The sequence below is a fragment of the Trichoplusia ni genome, chromosome 16, assembly GCF_003590095.1.
Source record: "Trichoplusia ni isolate ovarian cell line Hi5 chromosome 16, tn1, whole genome shotgun sequence".
Classification (NCBI taxonomy): Eukaryota; Metazoa; Arthropoda; class Insecta; order Lepidoptera; family Noctuidae; genus Trichoplusia; species Trichoplusia ni.
This window is the reverse complement of record NC_039493.1, coordinates 1,489,679-1,517,478: the sequence shown is the minus strand read 5'-3', so window position 1 is coordinate 1,517,478 and position 27,800 is coordinate 1,489,679. Positions and strand designations below refer to the sequence as shown.

The 27,800-nt window shown below is 34.2% G+C and overlaps 1 protein-coding gene across 2 annotated transcripts in view; it reads right to left on the bottom strand.

Annotated features, from left to right (window-relative positions):
• The window catches only part of LOC113501711 (alkaline phosphatase, tissue-nonspecific isozyme-like), a 33,539-nt gene extending 6,075 nt beyond the window's left edge, over positions 1-27,464 (bottom strand). Inside the window, exons 1-3 of one of the 2 annotated variants that reach the window (XM_026882915.1) lie at positions 27,154-27,464; positions 5,662-5,960; positions 178-370 (exon numbers count right to left, since the gene is read on the bottom strand). In XM_026882915.1, the coding sequence (XP_026738716.1) occupies positions 178-370; positions 5,662-5,960; positions 27,154-27,205 (544 nt within the window). In that variant the 5' untranslated portion in view covers positions 27,206-27,464. Of the gene's footprint in view, positions 1-177; positions 371-5,661; positions 5,961-11,788; positions 11,912-27,153 lie in introns of those variants that run through there. The other variant, XM_026882914.1, reaches the window with a different exon arrangement.
• Positions 27,465-27,800: the final 336 nt, after the last annotated feature.

The following is a 27,800-nucleotide window of genomic DNA, read 5'->3' as shown; positions in this document are numbered from 1 at the left end:
ACATACTTATATATTTCTAAATACATACATATTATAGATAAATAACACCCAGACACAGACAATTAATGATATTGTTCATCACACAAACATTTCTTCTGGGTGGGAATCGAACCCACGACAGCCGGTATAGCAGTCAGGGCCACTAGCCACTAGACCAATAGGCCAGTAAAATATTACCGATATCAAGGCCTTGGTCGAAGGCCCACTGGCCTATCGACGGGGCCCAGTTGGGCTCATGTAGTTGCGAGGAACAGGATCCTCTGGTGACGTTTCCATCCAGGCCTATGACTCCATACTTGGTCTTCACGCCGGTGAGGTAGGACGTGGCTGTGCACGCGGAATCAGGAACCTGAGCGTCGATGCAGTAAGTCTGAAATTAATACATTCAAAGAATATAAATACCCACGTTTTAAAATGACACTCGATCTAAATTTTATCAAAATCGGTCCAGAAGTTTTATAGTTGTAAATTGCATTCTTCTACTTATATTTAAACTTTCGCGTTGTATAATTATATTTAACAGGCCGTGGTAACCTGGTCGAGACGTCGGGCTACACTAGGTGAAAAGTCGCGTATGTTAATGTAAATTGAATTGCCATCGGGTTTGAAGCTACATTGAAACTTTCAGTCTGCTAGCCTATCGGGAAGTGCCTCAAAATTGAGTTACAAAAATCCAACCGGACGACAAACAAATATACAAACAAGAAAGTGAGTGTATAAAAAAGTGGGAAGAAGTAAACTTTCTTATTAGTTTTAAGACAGAGTACAGGAGAGTATCTAGGTGAATGGTACTTTAATAGGTGAAGTCCTGAAAGTTATATGGAATAATAAGTACCAGCCTATAAACGTCCCACTTTGACGACCTCCGTGGTCGAGTGGCGAACGCACCGGTTTCAAGTTCCCGCTAGCTCTGAGGTCCCGGCTTCGATCCCCGGTCGGGTCGATGTAGAAATTCACATTTCTACATTGTCTCGGGTCTGGGTGTTTGTGGTACCTTCGTTGTATCTGAATTCCATAACACAAGTGCTTTAGCAACTTACTTTGGGTTCAGAACAATGTATGTGATGTTGTCCGCATTTATTTATTTACTGATATGTGTCTCTTCTCTCTTCCCGTATAGGAATAGGTTGAGCATCGATCCCGGCGCTAGCTCACTGCGGGTTGGCGATTTCAGATTCCAATACTTTCAATCCAGGTTGCTCCACGATGTTTTCCTTCTCCTTACTCATTCACGTAAGGACGTAAAACTTAGAAAAAGTCCCACTGGTACTTTGACTGCGTTGGGATCGAACTTGCACCTAAAGCATACTAATCTATGCACGGCATGTATGGTGAGCTCGACAATTTTGCTATGCGTTGATCTTGTAAACAACTGTACCTAAGTAAGTGTATGCGATATTGTTTAAGACTATTAGGGTATTAGATTATTAATCATCTAAGTGGGCTGTCATACAATTTAGCCAAAAATATAAGAGACAGTATAAGTATTTTTCATTATTTCACATTTTTATAAAGTGAGAAAGCGGTAGATTCTATTTCTCTGTATAACCTCATTTTTTTGTACACGAGATTAAAAAAAATCCGTATCCTATATTTTGCGGAAATCTAAAATGAACTAAACAGATTTCTTCTTACCCTATTATATTGATTGTGGAAAATTCGAAATTTCCAATATATAATAACTGTTTAATCATTTTACGCTACAGAACAAACCTTTAATCGATTGGACAGGTTTTTTAATACACACTGTAAGTAATAAGGTACTGCAAACGATCTCATAAAACCAAGTCGTGAACAACATGTTACGTGAACTGTCGCATAAATAATTAAATCGTTTTTCTAGTGATCGTAAAGTTCCTTTCTCATGAAACAATTAATATTACTGGCTCTAGAACGCTGGAATCTTTAATATTTGTTTATATTGTGATTCTTAGTATTCATAGTTGTTGCTTTGTTATCTTCTAATATAAGAAGATATTCTTATTTTTATGTATAATGTAAGGAGAAGACACTGGCTCCTGTAATACAGTTTAAATACTAGCACAGGAGGCAGGGTTGCAAACAAAATTATGTAATCTTCTTATGTCAAATAAAGATTTATGATTTATATAAAATTTCCCTGTCACGATCACGTGTCTGAGAATCGACTGACATATATTTTTCATGCCCCTACGTTAAGGGTTGCTCACACTAAAAAAAATGTTTTATTTTTTAGACAAAATTTTTTGTTTTTATTTTTTTATAATGTGGCATTTAAAATACATACAACTAGAAATAATTTATTCGGCAAAACAACGTTTGCTGGGTCAGCTAGTTGTCATATAATATTTAGGTATACCTATATCATGTTTAAAGAGAGATCTTAAACATGAATACACGAATATTAGAAGTAAGTAAGTAGCCAAAGAGAGATCTCGATGGCGTTCAATTGGATAGGCCTATGTCCAGCAGTTGACGTATATGATCTGATAATAATGAACCGTTTATGCTAATATAAAACAGTTTTTATATTAACATAAATTGCAGTTATACGTGTGGTGAGAAAAAAAGAAAGACACCCACACTTAGGACAAGCATTCGTGGACCAAAAAATAATTATCTTACGCGAGGATTCAAGAAGACATTCACTATGACTCCTCTTACCCCCCCTACCCACTCCTATCCAAGTTCCCACTCAGTGGCACTTAAATAACCAGTGAGAAATACCCATCAAAACTTTCGGCACAGGAGACTAATCTTGTTTTTAATTTTTGCTGAGAGTATGTAGCATATAACTAGCTGTTGCCCGCGACTTCTTCCGCGTGGTTAGAGATATATGTTATGATTTTTACTTGGCCTGTTTCTTTTCCACATTTTCCATTGTATCTTCACTCCTATTAGTCGCAACGTGATAGTATATAGCCTAAAATCTTCCTTGATGAATGGTCTATTTAACACAAAAATAATTTAATTATAATAATATTTTTTCAATTCGAACCATTTGTTCCTGAGATTAGCGCGTTCAAACAAACAAACAAACAAACTGCCAGCTTTATATATTAAGTAAGTATAGATATAGATATAATTACTACATCCAAGGTATACTTTCGGTCGCATAGCAACAGATACCCAATCAAAATAAACAGTAAGGAACGTGTCAAACACTGCATTCGCACGGTTGACCGCGCAAGCGTCTGTGTCACGTTCAAGGAGACCTGCGCACGCGCCGAGGTCTCGTGACGTCACTTCTCCAAAATCCATTGTATTCCTTCCCTCGCTTAAAAGGTTCTGTTTCCGTCTCCGAACCTTCACCTTGATATCTAGCACTGTCCAGTAAAGTACCTAACACGTTTATGAAAAGATATTTTTTTCAGAAATACATATGCCTTCTGTGATTGTCTCAATACTAGACTCGAAATTACACTGTCAAAATCAATTACTTTGACTCATAATTCCGTTTAGCAAATGTTTTCGACGTCCGATTCTATCACACCAATTAATAATTCCATAAAATCGAGAATCAATTACATTCATCTACAAAAAAATTAAAGGTTTTTTAAAACTTGCTATACGGCAAACTTGTTCGGCAAACCGTGATCTATACGTCCAAAACAAGAACCAGATATTATAAAAAAATGTTGTCTTATATCCTTGAATACTTAAAAAAACCTTTGCTAAAACGTTTTGTATGATAGACAGCTGTATAACAGTGACCGCTGTGTTTAAATATTATGCGGTAGACAGTCGTTCACGCGGGTGTTTCTATACCTGTATTGTCATAGTGACACGAAGATTCGTTGACAATGTAAGGAAGGAAACTATGTATTATCTAGACGGCAATTAATTCATTGTCGGCCAACCGATGTACGCAGTCAAGGTCTCAGAGAGTAAAGGAGCTGTTATAATAAGCGATTATTGCGCTAAACGTGTGTTTCTCCAATTTCTTTAGATTGGAAAACAAATGATTGAGTTTTCAACTGTTTTTATATTTGACTAGCTGTTGCCCGCGACTTCGTCCGCGTGTTTAGAAGATTAAAGTTACGATTTATACCTGCCCTGTTTTTTCCACATTTTCCATTGTATCTCCGCTCCTATTAGTCGCAGCATGATGGTATATAGCTTATAAACTTCCTTGATAAATGGTCTATTCCACACAAAAAGAATTTTTCGATTTGGACCAGTAGTTCCTGAGATTAGCGCGTTAAACAAACAAACAAACAAACTCTTCAGCTTTATATATTAGTATAGATAGAAGTATAGATTGTCCTCTCCAAAAAGGATGAATTCATTTTGTCAAAAGTATTGATCGAATGTAACGTAATGGATTGTGAATGATCTGGTTTCTTATTTTGACTGAAGCCATTAGGTAGGAAAAGGTCAGCTTTGTTCGTGAGGTTGGGACAAAAATGACAAACAATTGGCACTACGTTTGTATATTAAGGTTAGATTTGTGCACCAGAAAGATTGTGCTTATTACTTTCCTCGTCTTGTTTGATTGTTGTCCCATAAGTGGAATGTTTTCGAGATGGATACAAATATAGTTTTTAAAAAGTTCTGGACTTTTTCCGAGAAAATAAAATCATTGTATGAAGATTCTCAAGCATTTCATAAAATAATTGCATTCTTTATGTATCATAGGTATGTGACTAATTTAACGTGTTGTCCGAAACACGGAGGATCTTGTTGTGACAAAGTTGGTCACCCATCTACAGACTGGCCGTGTCAGTTGTAGCTCACCCTGTGATTGATCGAATTTTACAGTTATAGCTTAGCCACGAGCTCCCGTTACTTGCCCGATGGTAAAAGAAGGAAATCCTAATCACAGAACATAATGTTTCGAGTATCTACTAACATCGTTGTAGGTTTGTCTGGTTTTTGTCAACCGCTTGAATGAACATCAGTTTTTTTGCCTTCAAATCTGTCGGTGTTCACGTAATCGATTTTACCGTTTCCTAAGAGTATTGTTTGTTTTTTTTTACATTAGAGCGGGGATAATACTTTGTTGTGGTTGCGTAAACGCGTAAACTGCGTAATTGGCTAGCAAAGAAAGTTGTTCATCTTCTTAATAAAATAATCTTCTTCATTATAAAATGATGCAACGCTTTGCTCACGCGTATTTATCTGACTGACTAGTTTCCAGTCGACTCGCGAGCCTCAGCTCATGATTAAGGACTCTGGTTGGGTCCGAAACTAGTCGGGCAATCAAGATAAAAAGCCGTAGGAAAACAGTTACATCATTTAACAATGGATCAATCAATTTCAAGTAAACATTTTGATGATTCCAATGATTTTTTTGTATTGTAAAAAATAATTGTTTCTAGTACATCCTAATTGGGATTTTGCAATATGGTTTAGAATGACAAAAAACAATGTGAGATCGCTTAGAACACAACATCTACAGTCAGCCAGCTGAACCTGCCTTATCATTGTAAGCAATTAAGATTTACCTCTTCCATGTTTTTGTTTCATCAGTGACTTATGCTTGTATAGAAACTCGAGACTACGTATCAAACACGTTTTTGAAGTGAAAAATACAGTCACATTCTCTTTTACGCTTCACATGTCTATGATAAAATAGCCAAAACCGATTTTTGTAGACTTGTATATAATAAATAATTTTTCGAAAAATAAGGTCGTAAAGAACTATCACTTCTTACACATATTTTTGATTAGTGCACTTACCCTAGCCAACCCGCTAACTGGAAACTTTTCGAAGTCCAAAACTGAATCTTCTCCTGGACTTTGATCCATTTGTCCGGAGAATGTCCTGGCAGCCATGATGGTCGCCAACGACATACCATCCCCAATAAATAGAATACCATTCTTTGCCTTATTGGTATTTGGTTTTTCTTGGAGTTTTGCTTTTAGGGTATTTGCCGCATCACGTCTCCAATAGCTTCCATGCTTTTCCTCTGGCGGAATATAAGCTGGATTCATGAATGTGTCCAGAATTTTTGCTGATTTTGGTACTGCATCGGCTTCTGAGGGCAGAGAAAGAGAAAGGAGTTTGTAAGTTAGCTATTGTTTGTTAAAGATCGCTCTGAGCGATAAGACCGCCTGTTGTGGCTAATTATGTGGTGTGCACTAAAGAATACCTTTCTATTTAATATTTAGAAGCACAAGATACAAACGACTTCAAAAAAGAAAAAGGAAAATATTTTTATTAGTTTTGATGTCAGTTGAAAATTATCTCAGAATTTGACGCCCTATAACATCTATACTTACTAATATTATGAATACGAAAGTTCGTCTGTATGTATGATCTTCTTTTACCCAAACAAACGGAACGGATTTAGACGAAATTTGGTACAGAGATATATGTAGTTTATAACCAGAATTAACATAGGATAGTTTTTATCCCATATATGTTCCCGTGGGATTATTTTCGATTTGAAACGGGCGGGCTCGCGGGCAACAAAAAGTAAAATAATAATTCGATGCATTAACGAATGAGGATTGAATGTTCTTGATTTAAAAACGTAGGTATATTATTATCTAACGGGATATGGGAATCGCATCACATTAAATATGGCTTTTTGTAATTTCTTTTCAACGTGACTTACCGATTTTAATTACGCAATATTGAGCCTCCTCACAAACATATAAGACAGGTTATGCCTTTCGGTTTAAAACAGCCGCTTAAGGATGTTCTCAAGCACTTCTTACGTAAGTTTTGCAAGGTTGTCAAAATTGCAACATTCTCGATAAATGGCAAGAATGTGAGTCGATTATAAATTAAAGATCTTTTGAAATTCCTGATTGATTCAATTTGATAACTATTTATGCAAAAATATGACTAATAAAAAGGAACTATTAAAAGTCGTTTCTCCAAATGGCCTTAGGTTTTATAAATGGATTTGTGTGCATATGACGCAGGTTCGACCCCAACGCAGGCAAAGCACCAATGTGACTTTTTATAGTAGAATTTAATTTCTTAATTATTCTAAGACACAACTGACTAACGTTGAAAGAAAACCTCTTGATGTCGATCCGGGTAACCGGGATTCCAAATATTGGAGTCCGAAATCCCCAACAAGCAGTAGGTGTGTTGATCAATGCTCAACCCTTCCCTACACGGTAAGAGCCCTGTATGTCCTGAGATACGTTTATATATAGGCTGTTGTTATTAATTATCCAGGTAACAGCTATCTTTTATTTAAGATCTACCTGCAGCATATTAATAAGGTTCAATTTTGCTTGGCAAACATGACAATAAAGAGAGAAGGTTTCGGCCTCACTTAACCAATATTTATGACTTGTCAATTAAATCAGCTGAATGCTGATGATAATATAGTGCATTTTATAAGGGGGTCAAGTTAAAATAAAGTTAACCTTGGAATTCTCAGTAAAAGACTGGCAAATAAAAGTCTTCAAAAATCTGCTTAATCTATTGAAAACTTTTACTTTTAAGTTTCCCTACCTAAAGGGTACAAAACTAAATACTATTTGTTAAGATGGGCTTTCTGTCTGTCCATATGTATCAGATTCTATCTCCCAATCCGTTACAGCTATACAGTTGATTAACTACCAATTCCACAATAACAAGGAAAACACAGTTGCTACAGAGACTTACTAAACAGGTGTCCATTCTTTTTAACAAATAATAGTTTTTCCTTAACCTGATTCCCCTTTCCACTCACTTAAGATTCCAATTCGACTTTTTAGCTACTGCCTACCCATAACGACTGTCAAAAATGTGTACATAACAGCCGGGACCAATAACTCGTTGTGACATGGACACCCATCCACGGACCGACCGCATCAACTGTAGCTTAACCTGTGATCGATCACATAAGCAGCTATTATTTAGACACAAACTCCACATTATCACAGTATATTCTTGATAAAATTATTAATTAACACCATACTGTAAAATCAATATAAAAATGATAAAACGGTGATAAGATGAATTAAACTAGAAAGTTACGCCATCATACGTGACTACGTGTAAAAGTACAGTTAAACGTGACAATAGTTAAATATAATCATCGTTAAAATGTATTGTTATCAGTGATTACAACGTTAGAGGTTTCACGGCCGTTTTATGATGGTTTAAATGGCAGTCACTGAATGCCTGCAAGATTACTCAAAGTTTTACTAAGGGGTATCGAGTTGCCCAGGTGACTGGGTTGAGGAGGTCAGATAGGCAGCCGCTCCTTGTAAAACACTGGTACTGAGCTGAATCCGGTTAGACTGGAAGTCGACCCCAATATAGGTGGGAAAAGGCTTCTGTGCTTTATCAGAGTTTCGTCCGAAGATTTCAACCTTCTAGCTTTCACGATTCATGTAACACAGCCTGGTGACAGACAGATGGACAGGCTTCCATTTCTCTAAATCGAAACTATATAAATAAACAAGGGTTATAAATATGTTGCAGTTCCAGTTGACGACCTCCGTGGTCGAGTGGCGTACGCACCGGTTTCAAGGTGTCGCTAGCTCTGAGGTCCCGGGTTCGATCCCCGGTTGAGTCAATGTAAAAATTCACATTTCTATATTGTCTCGGGTCTGGGTGTTTGCGGTACCTTCGTTGTATCTGAATTCCATAACACAAGTGCTTTAGCAACTTACTTTGGGTTCAGAACAATGTATGTGATGTTGTCCGCATTTATTAAGGTATTTTGTTCATCATCAACATGTCTTAATTATATCGGCTCCATAATAAAATATTTTGAATATTTTAAAATTTCAGTGAATAAAAGCAGTGTTTTTAAAGATATTTATTAATTACGGTTCACTTTCCTAAAAATATATTGTATTTAAGAATAAAATTTTACAATACAAATAGTATTGTAAAATTTATTCTTATACCTCCCAGTAAATAATTTCGCTTTGTTTACATAGCTATCTGCAACTCCAACTAAGTATACACACAATTTAAGATACCGAAAACATTCGGCCTTGTTCGATAATGTCAAATTTGCATTTCAAGTAAAATAAACTCGAGTCATCTTTGCGTGTGCTTCCATGTGTGGGTAAAACACATGTGGGTGACACGGTGACGTTGTGTATTTAAACAAATTTTGTTAGTGTGGTACTGTCACACAAATTAAAGTTTCTATTAAATAATTGCTGTCAATCGCACGCACACATGGCGGAGCGCGCACAGATGAGTTAAACTATTTGTATCTTCCAAAGTGCGGGATAAAAACTATTCTATGTTCTTTCTCAATGTCAACTCTATCTCTGTACCAAATTTATTCAAAATCAGTTCAGTGGTTTAGACGTGAACGCGTAACAGACAGACAGACAGAGTTACTTTCGCATTTATAATATTAATAAATAGGGATGAACAGATAATCTGTTGTTGGGATCCTCCCATAGGGGGATGTCGATACAATATGTTTAACCCTCATTTTTTGAATAATTGAAAAGGATTGCTGTTATTTCACTGTGGGTTTTATATGTCTTGTTAGCCTTGCGATTCTATGCATAGATTTATGTATATTTTCTTAATTATAAGACACCACTGACTTACGATGAAGGATATCATCGTGAGGCAACTTAAATTCCAAACACTGGAATCTTTTTAAAAATTACTGGAAATTTTTGCCCTGGAAAGTCTCACTCACTGAACACTCACTGTCAATACAATGAATTTCCAATTATTGTGTGGGCAAAATGCTTAGGAGAATTCGAATAGTGTTAACTCTAATCTAATTTCCATTAATTCATCGGCAATTGTAAATACCGAAACTGGCGCGATGCAGTGAGCTAGCGCGGTCAATGCTCAACCCTTTCCTAAAGAAGATGCCTGTGCCGTAATTTTCATATAGGTATTATTATTGCAATTAATAACTTCTTGTGAAAACTTAAACCGCTTTGAAACGTAACGCGCTGTTGTGCAATCTCGGAAGAAACTTTTAGTCAAATTCAAAGACCAAAAGATTTCGAAGACGTTGTTTTGGCAGGCACATAAATCAATTGTATTTTTTAAACTTCTGTCATGTTTTTGTGATTCTTTGTTATTTTATATGTATATAAATTTAAGAAGCTGCTTTATTTTATCTCTTTCTTTTGTTCTATACACTCTTGGGTATTGTTTAGTTTCTACCATTAAGCTAGTCTTTAAATAGCTGTAATTATTCAAATATTTTTTTTGTTTTGTTCGCAAAAACTCGCTTTTATTATTTAGACGAGTTTTTTTTCAATCAGTGTGCAATATTGTTATGTATATAATTATGGTTTTCTTTTATATTATTCGTTCTACATTTAAAACATTGTTTTATTTTTATTATTATTTTTCTTTGTACACAAAATTCTTTTCAATTGTCAATTCGATATAGTTTTTGTTGACAGACAATGAAGAACAATACAAAAATAATGTTTGCATGTAATAATATAATAATAAATTATATGCTTTAGGTTCAGTGGACTGACGTTTGGGTTTTTGGCTGTTAAGGTCGCGAGTCGCCACTTTGAAGGACAAATAAAAAATGACTAATTTACACCCCGAACTATATGATAGCTTAGCGGCCTGACTGTTGGCCTGCCAAGTAAAACGTCGTAGGTTGGAATTTACGCATCAATGTATTTTTGAATTCATAGGCATTGCTGGCAAAATGTTTAGGAAAATACGAATAATGTCAAATTGAATCCAATTTCCATTATTTCATCAGCAATTGTAAATAGTGGAATTGGAGTCCAGCTGATAAGAGCGTCGTGCTCATAACGTGGAGATCGTGGGTTCGATATTGTCATGGACCATAAACATAATTAGTTCTTTACTGTATTTTGAAAATATTTGTTTGAATATTGTTAGTGGAATTTGAACGTGCATAAAATCTATCGTACGAGTTAAAGAACTTCGTACATTTAAAATAGTAATTTACTTAGTGGTTTCTTAGGTTTACGCGAATGTTAGATATTGAAATGAAACTACTTTTACGGTCTGCCCGTGACCATGATACCTGCAAAGGTGTCGAAACGTCGGGAACTAAAATCAAAAATTAAACCGCGATAAAATCCGTAAAAGTAATCTACTTACGTTTAAATTTACATCAATAGTGGTATGATTCCCGAAATAAAATTATTATAAATTTATAATTTCACTTGAACATTTTATCAAAATTGAATTTATTAATAAAACCAACACAGAAAAAAAAACTTGTTTAAAATAAAAGGAAAAGTATTAACGCTTTCCAGACTTTTGCTAGTTTAAAAAAAAGTGATAATAAAAAAATTTGGATCCGATAGATAAATATACAGGTGCATATAAGATGAGTTCGATTTTCTTTGCCTATTAAAATAACACTAATGCAAAGTGATAGTAGATTTTTTAACAATAAAAAAACTGTTAATTAAAATATGATCAGTTTTTCATAATTTCATTAGAGTTCACAATAATAATTTACATTTTACCCGAAAATGCTAATGTCAAATATCTACCATTTATTTCTTAACTTTTTGGGTTTGGTCAATTTGAGGATGTCTACTGTTATTCAGATACCTATATAATTATTGTTTAATTAAAGTTTGATAAGTATTTGAGTAATGTTAACGTAAAAACAGCTTTGTCGTTAATTGTAACTCCCTAGTCGGTAAAAGATAATATTATAGATAATATTATTTTATTAAAAAACGCTCATTTAACCTTTAAAATAAATTATAACTCAACTGATTCACTTTATGATATACAATATTTACTAGTATGTTAAGTTTTATAATAAAAAATATGAAATAAGATTCATCTTTTTATCACAAAAAAGTATCGACTCCAATTAAAAAAAAACACCACATAAAAAAAACACAATTTCAAGACGACAACGAAAACCACAGACACAGGACACATTCCTTTTCCCACATTACGCACCTGCAACGATTTTAGCGGCAAAAATTGTCGCCGCGATCACCAATACGGTGCTACGAACCCGCGCCATTGTCACTGGTACGTGTGCGCGGGCGCAACGCGTTTTATCAACTGCACTCCATTTGAGTTTCGAAGGCTTATTGTAGTGTGGCCACGCAAATGATGAATGTGAATCTGTCCGTCTATGTGTCAACAGTCGTAAGTTAGTAAGTCCGTTGTTTGTGCGGTTTTTTTTTCATTGTTGAGGGTATTTTTTTGGTTTATCCTGTTTGTTTTAATGTTAATATTTAATAAAAAAAATGATGACACGATAGATACAACATACTTTGGTAGCTATAAAAATTAAAGTAGGGTGTAATTGTAATTTTTATCAACCAGATTTTTGTCGACTAAAATTGTCATTTGTCACACGAAATAATTATTTTCAATCCTCAATTTCACTTTACATAGTTAACATAAATAGTTGACATTAATTAAAAAATATATGCATGATCATGACACAATACTATTGACTTTATTTTTTGCCCTTTTTTAACTCTCACCAAAATAGGTAGTGAGAGTTTATTAACACTAGCAAAATAACTAATTATCAACAACTGCAAAGGTTATCTCTTATTTTCTATTAACAATTTAACTCTATAATGATAATAGTGTATTGAAATCTGTCAATAAGATCAATAACCTTTATGATAAAAGGTAAAAAAACAGTCTTAATATATATACTATTGTGTTCGCCTATCTTTGCCTCGTGGTCAAACATGCACTTCATTAAAATGAATAGATAATAATTCATTAAGTACTTATCATGTATCTGTTTTACGTAAGTAATTAATAGTTAGTTTTATAATGAAAAAGAACATAAGGTACAAAAAATATTGTTTTCACAACATCATATAACCGGCTTCAAATAAAAATCTACTGAGAGAAACTTGATATCTTTTTTATGGGACCAAATGACACATATTTTACGTTAGATGAAAAAAGAACCAACAGAATTGGTTCATCCAGTCCGAAGCGGTTTTGTTTTTGTGTCTCTAACCAAGACAGGTAAAATCTATATCTATACTAATATATAAAGCTGAAGAGTTTGTTTGTTTGAACGCGCTAATCTCGGAAACTACTGGTCCAAATTGAAAAATACTTTTTGTGTTGAATAGACGATTTATCAAGGAAGGCTTTAGGCTATAAACTATCACGCTGCGACCAATAGGAGCGAAGATACAATGGAAAATGTGAAAAAAAATCAAAGCACATATAAATCATAACTTATATCTTCTAACCACGGGGACGAAGTCGCGGGCAACAGCTAGTTTTTAATGAATCATAAGTCACTTTTTGAAGCTAAGCTACAAGGCAGAAGTTTGGAAGATCAATAAAAAGTCAAAGGGTAGCACTCAGATTCTCTCTTCACCGCTTGGTATGTTCTCTTGCTACGGGAGAAGAAACGGTGCAACCAAGTCTCCAGCAACACGCTGTTTTTTTTTCAGATTTTTCCCCGGTATCAAGACTTTTGGATCGACATGACTCATTTGTGTAAAAAGGCTTCGTAACTAGAACTACGTATTATAATGTATTATGTAGCTCTTTTTAGCCATATCAGGTCATTTGACAAATTCAACTTAAAGAAGGCTCTGGCAGGTTATGAAAAACCAGGATTGTATGATTGAAAAATGAAGGTCTCATTGCGCATTACTAAATACAAGATGTCAGTTTCATATACAGTATAATAAAAAAAACTTTTTAAATTGGAATAAAAATGTTGCATAACTAAGAGAAACGACTAAACTGTAACTAATATTCAATTCTAAACATCAACTCCACGCATTACGATTTGTTTGATATTTTAATTAAAAAATCATAAAAGTGAAATGTCGTACTTTTCAGTTTCATGGTCACCCTAACAGGTACACTCCTTGAATATTAAATGCCAAAATAATTCAAGTACTCAAGTTTAAATGTCGTCAGCTAATTTTGACAGGGAATGTCCTGATATACGGTTGTTTTTTTGGGTCCTGTAGCTTGCAGAGTGTAAAAACGGTACTCTTTACTTAGACTCACTGCCTGTCTGTCGATTTAGGGTGTATTTTATAAACCGTGATAGCTGGATACCTGATTTTTTTACAGATAGTGCATTTTACCTATAAACTTAGAAAATGTACAAAAATATAAAATAAACACGATAAACAGTTGGCATGGTCATATTGACGTGTGACTAATTTTGTAAATTCTTTAAAACTGAAATGTATAAAATGTAAACTTCATATTCAGAATTTGCTTTAGCAAACATTATCTAAACTACTTGAGAATCGGTAAGCGGAATTATATCATAAAAAAACTTAACATTCGATCTGAACTGTTTACACTAAATCGCATTTTTTTATCATCTAGTCATAGAAGTAAAGATTTAGACAGAATTTGATATTTTGTCGTCGTTACTTTTTTTCTGACGCATCATAGCATCCGAACGGATTGAACGATTTCAATTTAATTTGTTCTGTATCAAAGGTGAATTATATGCGTGTGTTCATGTTTAATAAAAATCGGCGTAGTCGTTCAAAATTTGTGGGATTTGAAAGAGGATAAAAATAACCGAATTTCTGCAAATATACTAGAGTGGGGACTCAAAAGAAAGCACACTGTAAAAGAATATTGATGACTTTGTCAAAAGAATTCTTAGTTTTGTTTTATGATAAACTTGGTGATGGGAGAATGGGATATGGCAATCTAATTGTCAGGTGAAAGTAATGCTAAAGCAAGCCTGCTAAAGATGGTTTCTTATATGGGTTATTATCGGAAGATATTTGTTTTATCCTGTTTTGTTAAAAATATCTCAACATAGCTTAATAAATGCAGGAAAAAAGAGAAATATTTGACCTCTTACATAAGGTACTGGCTAATATTTGTAATAGATTAATCAATCAACTATCTTGCTGCCATAAAATTATATTTGACCTCCTTTATTCAAAGCCGTAAGGTTGATTTTCGCTTGTATGGTGCTTTGAAAATAATTTTATTTTGACTTACAATTCAATCCCTATATTGAAAGACCATAAGATCGGTATTCCATTGTGCAGACGTTCTATGAACTAAAATAAACTTTAAAAAAAATCAGGATCCTTATCACAACGACATAAGGTCGGTATTCGAATGTTTTTACTTAATAGTAATCATAGTACTTGACGAAAATCGACACTAGTTTATTTTGACCAGCTATGTGCTGTTATAAAACGAGATTAAGCCGTGACACCTTATATTGTATTCATTGAAGCATATTACAATTGACATTCTCACTTGCAAATTATATAACCGACGGATAAGCCCAAAATACAAATGACTGCTTTGCAAAAATGAACCTTAATGAAATCTGCAAAAAGTCTACAAGGCAAGAACGAGCGATTACAAGCGAATTTGAACCTTGTAGTTTTTGAAATAAAAGTCAAAATGTTTGAAAACAAACTATTTAACTGTCAAACTTGTTTTGCGATATTCGTGGGTAGTTTTTGTTTTATTTTTGATGAACGAGATAAGTTCATTGAACTGAGTAGTTGATAATTTCCCTTCAGTCTTATACCAGTTTTGGGTGCGGTAAGCGGTAATTATTATAAATGGCGTGGTTTTTGAATTACGTTATTAAAAAGGAAAAAATAAACCTTATAAGGTCGCTTTATTGTTCGATTGCGGTTTTGTTTTATTCGCCATTTGCCTTTTTTTGTAGAAACATGTTTTGTGAAGTGATATATGAATGAACTATTTAAGAAAATTAATACTTTTATAAAGACTTTGATTAATTTTTAGAGTTCCGCAATTAAAAGTTGAAACGGAAATTTCTGTGGCTCCGCTGTCTATCCGTCCGTCACCAGGCGTCTGTCTCATGACAGATATTTGAAAGTTTTATTGGTTAATTTATGTATTTTTGTAGCTGCTATATGAATAAATATTAGTACCTACTTAAATTAATCATCGTTCTATTTATTTTTGGGTAAGAAATTAATTTGGGCGTACCCTGAAATTTTTGTCACTAGACTCGTTTTTCCTGAGCGTTAAAATTTAAAAAATTCATTAATAAGTTTTTAATAGACCTCTTCAGTAGACCTCTGGCCTATTTGCCATTTTATTTCCAAGACCGAATTCTTACAATTTTTTATTGTATTCAAGACCTTTGAAAATCTGATAATATTTGTGGACTTTTGTCGCTTACTGTACATACAATACACGCGGTAGATAATACCTCCGTAAGTCTTAAAATTAATACCGCGGTATGTTAAAAGCAAATAGTGCATAGCGAAACTATTCTGACGTCAATATAATATAATTTATTTGCAGATTAACCACGTCAATCGTTTGAGAGAAGATCTTGTGAGTTTAACTTAGAGGTAAATGGAAATTATCAGTTTTTTTTTTCACCCTTTTTTAATAGTTTGACTTTATCCAGAACCGAATTATAGTCAAGTATATTTGAATTACGACACTCACTAGTAAATTCAGTGCGAATAAACTAAAAAAAAATATGTGCAACAAAACTTCGATTAAAAACAAATAATTGCGTTTATTATAGAGGACACATATACATTAACTAGCTGTTGCCCGCGACTTCGTCCCCGTGGGTAGAAGATATAAGTTATGATTTATACCTGCCCTGTTCTTTTTCACATTTTCCATTTTATCTTCGCTCCTATTAGTCGCAGCGTGATGGTTTATAGCCTAAAGCCTTCCTCGATGAATGGTTTATTCAACACAAAAAGAATTTTTCAATTTGGACCAGTAGTTCCTGAGATTAGCGCGTTCAAACAAACAAACAAACTCTTCAGCTTTATATATTAGTATTGAAGTATAGATGGACAAAATTAAATAAGGAAAAATGATAATTTGTTTTGTAGAGCATACTGATATTTTTAACTGATTTTAAAAATATCATATCATATCTATTATTGGTTTTTAATTCTGAGACTTTCACTGTCAGTCATTTCTCACGAACGTAATAGCTTCAAAAATGTATTTCCTAAAATAAATAAAAGCTAGGTTAAGCAACGTCTGGTACTGTCATAAATGGGATGGGTGAATCTAACATTAACCTTCAATAATTGTGCCAGTTAACTATCGCATTTGCGTATTCTTTTCAGATACCGGATAGTTTAAGTGGTGATAAGATAACCTTTTAGTTAAATATTAAGTAAAATAAAGAAGATTATTTTCAGCCTATTTGATTGCATAATTACTAAATTAAACGTCATAATACTTTATTAAATGATGCAATTGCTTACGCGTATTCATCGGGATTGCTCGACTAGCTTCAGACCCAACTGAAGTCCTTAATCATGTACGTTCATGATCAGGGTTGGGTCCGAAACTAGTAAGGCAATACCGGCACGCGTGACATGAATAATTCTCACGATAGTTCTTATAAGCTCGTGGCTAAGCTATAACCGCACAAGTGATTCGATCACAGGTTAAGCTATGCTTGACGCGGTTGGTCCGTAGATGGGTGACCATCTTTGTCATAACGTGTTCCTCCGTGTTTCGGAAGGCACGTAAAATTGTGGGTCCCGGCTGTTATTAATACATCTTTGACAGTCGTTACAGGTAGTCAGAAGCTTGAAAAAGTCTGACAGCCAGTCTAACCAAGGGGTATCGTGTTGCCCAGGTAACTGGGTTGAGGAGGTCAGATAGGCAGTCGCTCCTTGTAAAACACTGGTACTTAGCTGAAACCGGTTGGACTGGTAGCCGACCCCAACATAGTTGGGAAAAGGCTAGACCAATGATGAAAATGAGTTCTTATAAAAATCATAATACTTTACTCGTCTCATTACAAAACGTAGAATATTTATCATTCTGTGTTTCAGTTACAAATAAGTCATCGACTAAAGAAAACCTTATTACAAAATAAAGTTTAAGATAGAATCCTTACTAATATTATACATGTGAAAGTAACTCTGTCTGTCTGTCTGTTACGCTTTCACGTTTAAACCACTGAACTGATTTTAATGAAATTTGGTACAGAGATAGAGTTGACCTTGAAAAAGAACATACGATAGTTTTTATCCCGCACTTTTGAAGAGTTCTCTTGGAAACGCGATATAACCGACCTCGACGCGGGCTAAGCGGCGGGCGTTAAGCTAGTTATCCATAAACAATAATCGAGTTATTTTACAAGTCAAAAATAATATTTATCAATAACAGTAAAATGTTAAATAATTTAGTCTAAAGTATACGTACTAAGGTCGAAACTATAATATTAGTATACAAAAATCACGTTTCAGACTTGAACTTCATACCTCACGGTCAGAAATCGCGTGTCACAACTACAAGACCATTGTGCACTACTCGATTGTGTATTGAGGATAAATGATATCAAATTGTAGCCTTTAGTTTACAGCTTTTAAGGTTTTCCGGTTGTAATTTACATTTAAGTACCTACTAAGGTTTATAATGAAGGTTGAAAAACCTGCCGATATTGCTATTCTTGTTATCGAGGGCAAAGTAATATTTTTTTTATTGATTATTCAGTGACTACACTGGCTAAGCTATAACTGCATAAGTGAATCGATGACAGGTTAAGCTTGGCGCGGTTGGTCCGTAGATGGGTGACCATCTTTGTCATTACGAGTTCCTCCATGTTTCGGACGGCACGTTAAATTGTGGGTCCCGGCTGTTATTCTTACATCTTTGACAGTCCTTACAGGTAGTCAGAAGCTTGGAAAGTCTGACAACCAGTCTAACGAAGGGGTATCGTGTCGCCCAGGTAACTGGGTTGAGGAGGTCAGATAGGCAGTCGCTCCTTGTAAAACACTGGTACTTAGCTGAAACCGGTTGGACTGAACTAATTTGGCTCTGATTCTGCTATTTAAACTATTCAGTTAATTAGTTAAATTTTAAACTAATCCTTTTTTATTTAGTATTTTACCAACACAATAATTGGAAATTCCGCCCCGTACTGAATATCCAATTAAGGTGCTGGGAAAAAATAGAATTGGGTTCCTGGTATACAGGATAACTGTTTAAACCCGTACAAACTAAAAGCAATTTAACTATCTTCGTATTAAAGTATAAATGAATGTATTTTTAATACCCGTTTATTATTATTTTATAGCTTAAATCATAGTTTCTTCCAAGGTTTATTTATTAACTTTAATTACCAATATTTCATTACAGATGGAGTTTTTTAATAAATGTAATCAATCCTATCAATAAATATAATGATATTTTCAGTTGGTTTTTTATTAATTCTATAAATTTAAATATAATAATTACCGAAATATGGTGACAAAAAAAACGTCCAAGTAACATGCACAAATACACCCAGACCCAAATGCTTGTCCTACGCGGGGATCGAACCCGCAACACGTTGCGCACACTACATTTGGCGTAATGACCTCGACCACTCCGCTATCCGTTTAGTCTAACCTAAATCCATTTATTTAGTTGTGATATCTTAAACCTTCAGTTTTATCGTTGTTTTAGTGTTAGTTAAGATAGTGACACTAAAGGCTTTGCTTTTAATTTACCTAATTATATATTTTCATGTGGGTAAGCAGAGGTCACCAGAAACAGAAGTTTTCGCAAAAATAAACTCTATACTGATATGTTCTTTCGTAACTTAAAAAAAAAAACAGAAAATTAAAGCGAATGGACAACAGTTTTTGTCTAAATAACAAACAGGTTTTGCAGTGCGTGGATATTCAAATTGGTCCTACTTGAACAAAAATCAACAATACCTATACAAGTTTATTCGCGTAACTACTTTGTGGTCTTCTTAAAAATTATTTAAATAAGTAGGACTATCCTTATATTATGTAGATTGTGAAATTCTCGAGGACTTCCCCAGACCGGGGAAAAACTTGCAACTATAACGGAGTCTTATAAAGCCGGTTTGTACTTTCCTTTTGTCATATACCTGTTTAAGCCTCTTGACGTATATTTATACCAATGCTACTAGCAGCCCCAGTAAACTTTATTTTGAAGTACAAATTAGGTCTAGTTAATAAGGAAAAGGGCTATGAAAAGATCTCAGACCTACCCAACATACACAAAAAAATTCATGAGAATCGGTCGAGTCGGTTCGGAGGAATTCAACTTCGTACACCGCGACACGAAAAATTTTGATACTGGATTCTTCCCCCGCGACACAATAATTAAATTACCTACTTTATAAATAATTGATAAAATCCTTGAAATAACCCGAATACCGTTTTCGCAATAGTGATCACAATAATAGCAACAATTAAGTTTATTGCATGTATTGATATTATTAAATTATTTATAGCGCGGTTATTGACTTGACTCAATGTTTTCGAAAGACAATGTTACACAATTACAATAATTAATTTATCTTAACTAGATACGTATTAATGTTTAAAGTAAAACTGTTTTCAGGTACTTTGTGTTAAAGGTAAAAAAGAATCCTTATTTCTAAGGTTATGCTGTCTGTCCGTCAGTCTGTTCGTCACCAGGCTGTATCTCAGGAACCGTCATGTCATAAACAGTTATATTTTTTTTGTGTGATGTTTTATTACTGTTGTCGCTTTAAAAAGAAATGTAAAAAAAATAAAGATAGGAGTTAGGCAACCGTAATATTTTTTTTGTTGGTAAATTATTTAGTTTTTGCCAAACCAATAAGTAGATAAGCTTTTTTTAGCTTATTCATAGTCAGAAGATAAAAAAAAATGAACACTATTCTAACTAAAGAGTATCGTGTTGCCCAGGTGGTTTGAGGAGGTCAAATATTCACTCGATTCTTGTAAAATTCTAGTAACCCAAACCTATCATACTTAGAAAAGTCTAGACTTAATGATGACTTATTTTTTAAAATTCTTTATTAAATAATGCAACGGTTTATGCGATTGCCCGATTAGTTTCGGACAAAATGGACTCTCGGCCTGCCGCGTCAAAAAATATGTTAATTAATCAAACTCCATAGAATAATTAAACCTCGTCGATTTTTCCAAACGAAAGCAATTATTATAATTTTGTTTTTATTTGTGATGATATCTAGAAATACAGATAGTCGTATCTGGATTACAACCCGCGACCTTCTGGCCATTCATGTATTGTAGTCCACTTAGCGACCCATCCACGTTTGTGTACCATGCGCGTTTATGCAGAACAACAATGTATTATAGAGCATTTTTTTATCAATAATATTTAGGTTTTTTCCTTGCGATAGTTACATTCTAATAATCAATAGATTAAAAAATCTAAAAACCGTCTTTTTAACTGTCACTTCATTCAATTTTTTTCAAAATCGGTTCAGCCACTTTTTTTGTTGTAATTTACATTGTCATCGGTTTAAAGCTACCCTGAAAATTTCAGTCTCCTAGCTTATCGGGAAGTACCTCAAAATTGAGTTGCAAAAATCCAATCCAAGGAAAAATTATGTATAAAGAATATTAAAAAACTTTTACAGTTAAACTGTTCGAAATTGACTGCATAAGTCTAATGTTGTTACTGCGATAGAAATATAGTAATCGTAAGAAGCTAAAAAAAATCTTAAGGGAAATCTGTAATAGATTATGCAACTCAAAAAGGAAGTGTTTAAAAAATAATCATAATTTTATTTCATAATTTACGAGGAAATTGATTTCTTTTTACAAAAGACCCAAGAGGCATTATGAGGTTTCCTGTTATTTCATCAAAGCGATAAAATGTGGTAGGTATTAAAAAAAATAGACAAACACTAACATTTACAATGCAAAAAAAAGAAGGTAAAATTAAATTACCTCCTACAGTAAAAACTTTCAACGCCGTTTAAATGGCTCAAACAAGAATTTTATCATACAAGCATACCTTTAATATAGAGCAAACTAAATTGAAATCACTCAATCCATTCGGGAGCTACGAAGCCACAAGCAGCCATACAGATTTCAGACACGTCTATCTTATACCAAGGGACTTTTAGCCGGGGGTTTAAAAAGTTTCAACAGGGACTCCGAACGAAATCTCAAGAGGACAAATCATAAACAAATGGACAGAAGAATTCTTTATTCTTCTTTCCTTAAATTCTTTTAGTTTGTCCAGTACGCCCATAGAAATCTAAATAACAAGGTAATGTTATTTAGATTTCTATGAGTACGCCATAAAGACCTGAAGGAAGGACTTTGCCCTGTGCACAGTTCCACAATTTACAATTGCCTGGAAATTCACTACGGGGAGGAACACTCACTGTCAATGCAATGAATTTCCAATTATTGTGTTGGGAAGATGCTTAGGAGAATGCTAAAAGTGTCAACATCTTCACATCTTCAATTGTAATTTTAAAACATTCAATTTACAAATAACTTATTATAATTAGATCAAATTTTAATTATAAGCAATTACCACACTAGACAAAATGAAAACAAATGATTGATATCGTGTTTAAAATAATATCTTTCATTTAAAAATAGCGTGAAAATCATCTCTTTATAAAACCAACGATTTCAATTAATTTAAAACAGACCTTAACTTAACAGCATAAGGTTTAAATTTAATTGCCTCGCGGATATTGTTTTCTGTCGATTCAGCGATAGATTAGTTACCCCCGATGACCTTAAGGTCAAGTAACAAATATGAATGTATATCATCCCCTTGAGAATGAACTTTAATCTTTGGGTGATAAAGTTATTTTTCAGTTGACAACAATCACGAAACATGAATGAGTTCCGTGTTATTTGGGGGCGTGGCTGTTACACGTGAAACACAAATAATACAACTAACTAGCTGTAGACCGCGGGTCCGCCTGCTACAAATCGAAAACGAACATCATCATCGTCCTAGCCTTTTCCCAACTATGTTGGGGTCGGCTACCAGTACAACCGGTTTCAGCTGAGTACCTGTGTTTTACAAGGAGCGACTGCCTATCCGACCTCCTCAACCCAGTTACCTGGGCAACACGATACTCCTTGGTTAGACTGGTTGTCAGACTTTTCTAGCTTCTGGCTACCTTGTAACGACTGTCAAAGATGTAGGAATAACAGCCGGGACCCACAATTTAACGTGACTTCCGAAACACGGAGGAACCCGTTATGACAAAGATGGTCGCCCATCTACGGACCAACCGCGTCAAGAATAGCTTAACCTGTGATCGATTCACTTATGCGGTTTTATAGCTTAGCCACTAGCTCCTCGAAAAAGACCCCACGGGCAAATAAAATCGTAATAAAATATATCCTATGTGCTAATCTTGGTTATAAACTATCTGAGTACCAAGTTTCGTCTGCATCCGTTCAGTGGTTTTTGCGTGAAAGAGGAACAAATATACATACAAACTTTCGCGTTATAATATTAGTAGGGCTAACACCCGTTTTCAATATTCTATCTATTTGTATACTGAAGATAACATTTTAAGACAATTTTCATACAAAATGTGTCATAATTCTACTCGTACCTACTATTAGTAGACAAATAGACATGAAAATGGCGAATCAATGATGAAAATGGCAGTGTGAAATGGATTTTCGATATACTTGATATATTATACTTCTAATATATAAAATTCCCGTGTCACGATGTTAGTTACCGTACTCCTCCGAAACGGCCAAATTTTATATGCGTATTCATTAGGTCTGAGAATCGACTAACATCTATTTTTCATACCCCTAAGTGTTAAGGGTTGCTCACACTAAGAGAATATATTTTGTTTTTATAATGTTGTATTAAAAAATACATACAACTAGAAATAATTTATTAGGCAAAACAACGTTTGCTGGGTCAGCTAGTATGGGTATATTTTTGAATAACTTAAGGGTGCGGTGAACGAATACTTTTCCATACAAACGTAATACCAAAATCATTGTCGCTACGAACATATCACCGACTTAAAGTTATGTTATTCGGATACAGACGGTATTTATCTAGGTTCCTATTAAACTTTTAGTTTAAAACATTCACTATTTACGAAATGCGAGCGAATTGCATTTCGTATATTTTAACACCGCTAACAGCATGTTTTCAACTTAATATTTCTGTACTTAAAACATTAATATTCTTAATATCCTTTTAATAGGAACACAGATTATATAGTCTTGTTGCAATTTATCAAAAAAAAAGTGGACATATAATAAGTTTTCATTCATAATTTTTGGTATTACGGAACACAACCAAATTTATCACAAATCTGGAACCATATTATCGCTGTCGCATGTCTCACCAACGTCCAACACGCTATGTTTGTGTGCGTGTACGCACTGCTCGTGGCATGCACTGGCGTTGGGTTCGACATTATAACTAAGTATTAGGTAGTTTACCGATGTAAAAGATTGTTTTGTTGTTTATAGTTAAATAAAGTATTCATTTTTGACGACGACGTAATAAGTGATTATTAAAATTAATAGTTAAATAAATTTAATAATTTGGATGGGGTAGAGCGAGGGCGAGCACATAGGTTTTGTTTACTTTTTGTCTGCTTTACTCTGGTATAGCGCGCCTAGATTAATACCTACTCTGTCAATGTTAATTGGATTTCTCCTTTACTTTAAATTTGAGTGTTATAATGTATTTGTTGTAGCATTTGAATTTGAAATTATGGTTTCAAGACTAAATAGCAAAAATATATATTTGTCAAGGTTTTTTGACACTTTCATTCAATTTGACTACACGGATAGCCGAGCGGTTGAGGTCATCCCGCCTAAACCACTGGGCGCGACGTGTCGCGGGTTTGATCCCCGTGTAGGACAAGCGTTTGTGTGATTCACGAATGCTTGTTCTGAGGCTAGGTGTCTTTGTGCATGTGAATTGTATGTTTGTGAAAGCCCCGCAACACATGGATTAAATTCCTTAGTGCGGGAGTAGCTTTTTAACAAAAAAGAAAGAAAAAAAATCTGTTATATCTGTAAGCACTTTAAGAAGACGAAGAACTGATTTTAATGAAATTTGGCACAGTACCTACTACGTAGTACGTACCTACAAGCAAAGTAAAATTTTAACAAAGAAGGTATGAAAAAAAAAAACGTTTTAATCCCTACTAATATTCCCTACTATACCTAATATTATAAATGCGAAAGTAACTCTGTCTGTCTGGCTGTTACGCCTTCACGTCTAAACCACCGAACTGATTTTAATGAAATTTGGTACAGAGATAGAGTTGACCTTGAGAAAGAACATAGGATAGTTTTTATCCCGGACTTTTGAAGAGTTCTCTTTCTTGGAAACGCGATATAACCGACATCGACGCGGACGAAGCTGCGGGCGAAAAGCTAGTAATAAATATATTTTTTATTAACTAACTATTTACTTACGAAACGTAAATGATATGTACTCTTTCTTATTGCAAAAAAAAATTAAACTTGGGTTGGATTACTTACGTAATATTTGTTACCTATTAGGTACCAAAAAATAAGTTTCATAACGAAAACATACTCTTGATCATTTTAAATTTACCGAATTTTAATCTACACTAATAGTATAAAGAGGAAAAGTTTGTTTGTTTCATTGTATTGAATAGGCTCATAAACTTCTGGACCGAGTTTAAAAATTATTTCACCATTCGAAAGCTACATTATCCACGAGTAATATAGGCTATATTTAATTTTGCACAAAAATAGGCTTCCGTAAGATATTAGGGTTTTTCGAACACAAGGTGTAAAAAATCAACCAAAAAAGTTACTTATTTTGCGTACCCTGCCTAAACTATTAAAGATAGAACCATAAAATGTTCTAAGTAATTGTAGATGTTATAAATATCTACAAAAAAGTTCGCGACACACTATACCTATCTATGTCGAGTGAGGTACAATAACCATTTTTTTTATTGAAAAATCTTCATTTTTTTTGGACTACATTTAAACGCGTTTATTTTACTCATGCTATTAATCCTTATCAAAATTAATTATTTCATTACTATGTACAGTTAATGTAGATAATATTTGGTCTTTGAATAATTAAAATTGGACGTTTGGTTCTGAAGTTATAGCGAAATTAAAATAGTACGATTTCTGCTGCACGGCCCGTTATGATATTGTTGTGGTTATAAACGAGAAGGCGCTTTATATTAGCAAAATTTTTGTATTTTCTATCATATTTAAGCTCATAAATGTTATCTATACTTCTATAGGTCCTAATATATAAAGCTGAAGAGTTTGTTTGTTTGTTTGTTTGAACGCGCTAATCTCAGGAACTACTGGTCCAAATTGAAAAATATGTATTTTATATTTTATCATCACACTGCGACTAATTATTATTAAATATTAAGAATTAAATTACAGAAAAAATAAGTTGAAAACATGCTGTTAGCGGTGTTAAAATATGCGAAATGCAATTCGCTGGCATTTCGTAATAGTAAACGTTTTAAACTAAAAGTTTATTAGGAACCTAGATAAATTAAATACCGTCTTTTGGTAATACCAAAAGACGGTACGTTTGTATTGAAAAGTTTTCGTTCACGTTTTATTTTATAAGATTTTTAGATTTAAGATACCTAATATCATTAAATCTTCTGATATAGACATCGTACAATAATTTCCAAAAAAAGCATTACTGGTTTTTGTGTTCACCAACGGTTCCGAAAATTAAATAACAAAAATAAAGCATTTACTAAACAAAATTAGTACAATGCAGTGGTTATCAGTCATTATGAATGACTCGCTACAAAAGTACTACACGCACGCACACAGCTACGCGCTGCGCCGCGAGAAGTCCGATAGAGATAGCAATGTTTCGTCCGATTTTTGGCTCGCGTCGAATTGCAGTTGCGCGCTGCTTACACCGGCCTCTTAAGGTGTGTCCTATATTTTTTTCTTTTTCTTTCCCCTTTTAAGAACTATAGGGAAATGAAACGTGAGATCTCGTTATTTCCACATTAGACTCCTTTACATTGGACTGCGCATCAACAGTTTACGGTAATAAGGACACACCCACGAGTTTTCTTGTGTTATATTATTTACAAGGTACTATTATATTACTAGATGCATTCTGAACAGGCGATTTTGCCTAGGAATTACTTAAAAAACTATTCAGAATATTACAAAACTTGATTTATGAAAGGTACTCAATAAAGTGACTTTTTGTTTATCTACATGTTTGAATTTGTCAATTTTAAAATTTGTCAAAAGTGCAATAAAAAATAGCGTACGTTTTTTTGTTACGATTTCACATGCAAATTGCTTAACCGGATCATACATACATACACCATGAAATTTTTTACGTTTTTGCTTGGAGGTATGAGAAGTGATGAAAGTACTTTATAAAGACAAGAAACATTACTATAACTGAAAGCCATGCATTCATTTATAATTTACCAACTTTACCTTTTTCCAATGACTATAAAATCTGAATAGAAACATCTAAACTGAAACACCTTACTTAAAACTAAATACTTATCACAACAAAGTTAACCGAAAAACACGTGTGTAAGTACAGTCACGTGCAAATAGTTTAGTCTATAAAAATGCATGACTCACGTGTACAGTCGAGGACAGCGGTGGCTAGGAAGAGAAGCACTACAGACAACATGATTGGCCGTTTGAGGCGGGGCTCTGACACTGCGCACGCGACTGTTAAGATAATCTCGTTCGAGACACTTTATACCACATTTGTAGCTACATACAGTCTGTTATGTTTGGTCTCTATGTACAAAGTTACTTGAGAATTTTTTCTCCATATGTAAGTTTCAGTTCAACGCCAGATCTTGCAAAGTTTACCGCTTCTGTATGCTCCCAATTTTTGTCTAAATCTTCGATGGCTGTGACTAAAAACTCAAAACAATCAAACACTTGATACCAGATGAGGATAGCCAGAAACTACACCAGTCCAAATCTAGATTAATTGGTATTGAGTTATGGCAGCAAGACTTTGATATGCGGCCTAAGTCCGATTAATGTTGATGAGTACATTCCCCACAGTTCAAAAGTAATTATTTTCTGAAATCCATGGTGATCTACCGGGAAGGCAGTATCTTGCTCTTCATTCCAATATCTGGCAGAAGATGATCGAACGTCAGATGATCGTCCCACTTTAAAACCAATTCAACCAGTGGCGACGGAACAACACGACACCTCACCGGCCACGCACTGACTGACCAACATTTTTGGGTCTGACCATAATGCAA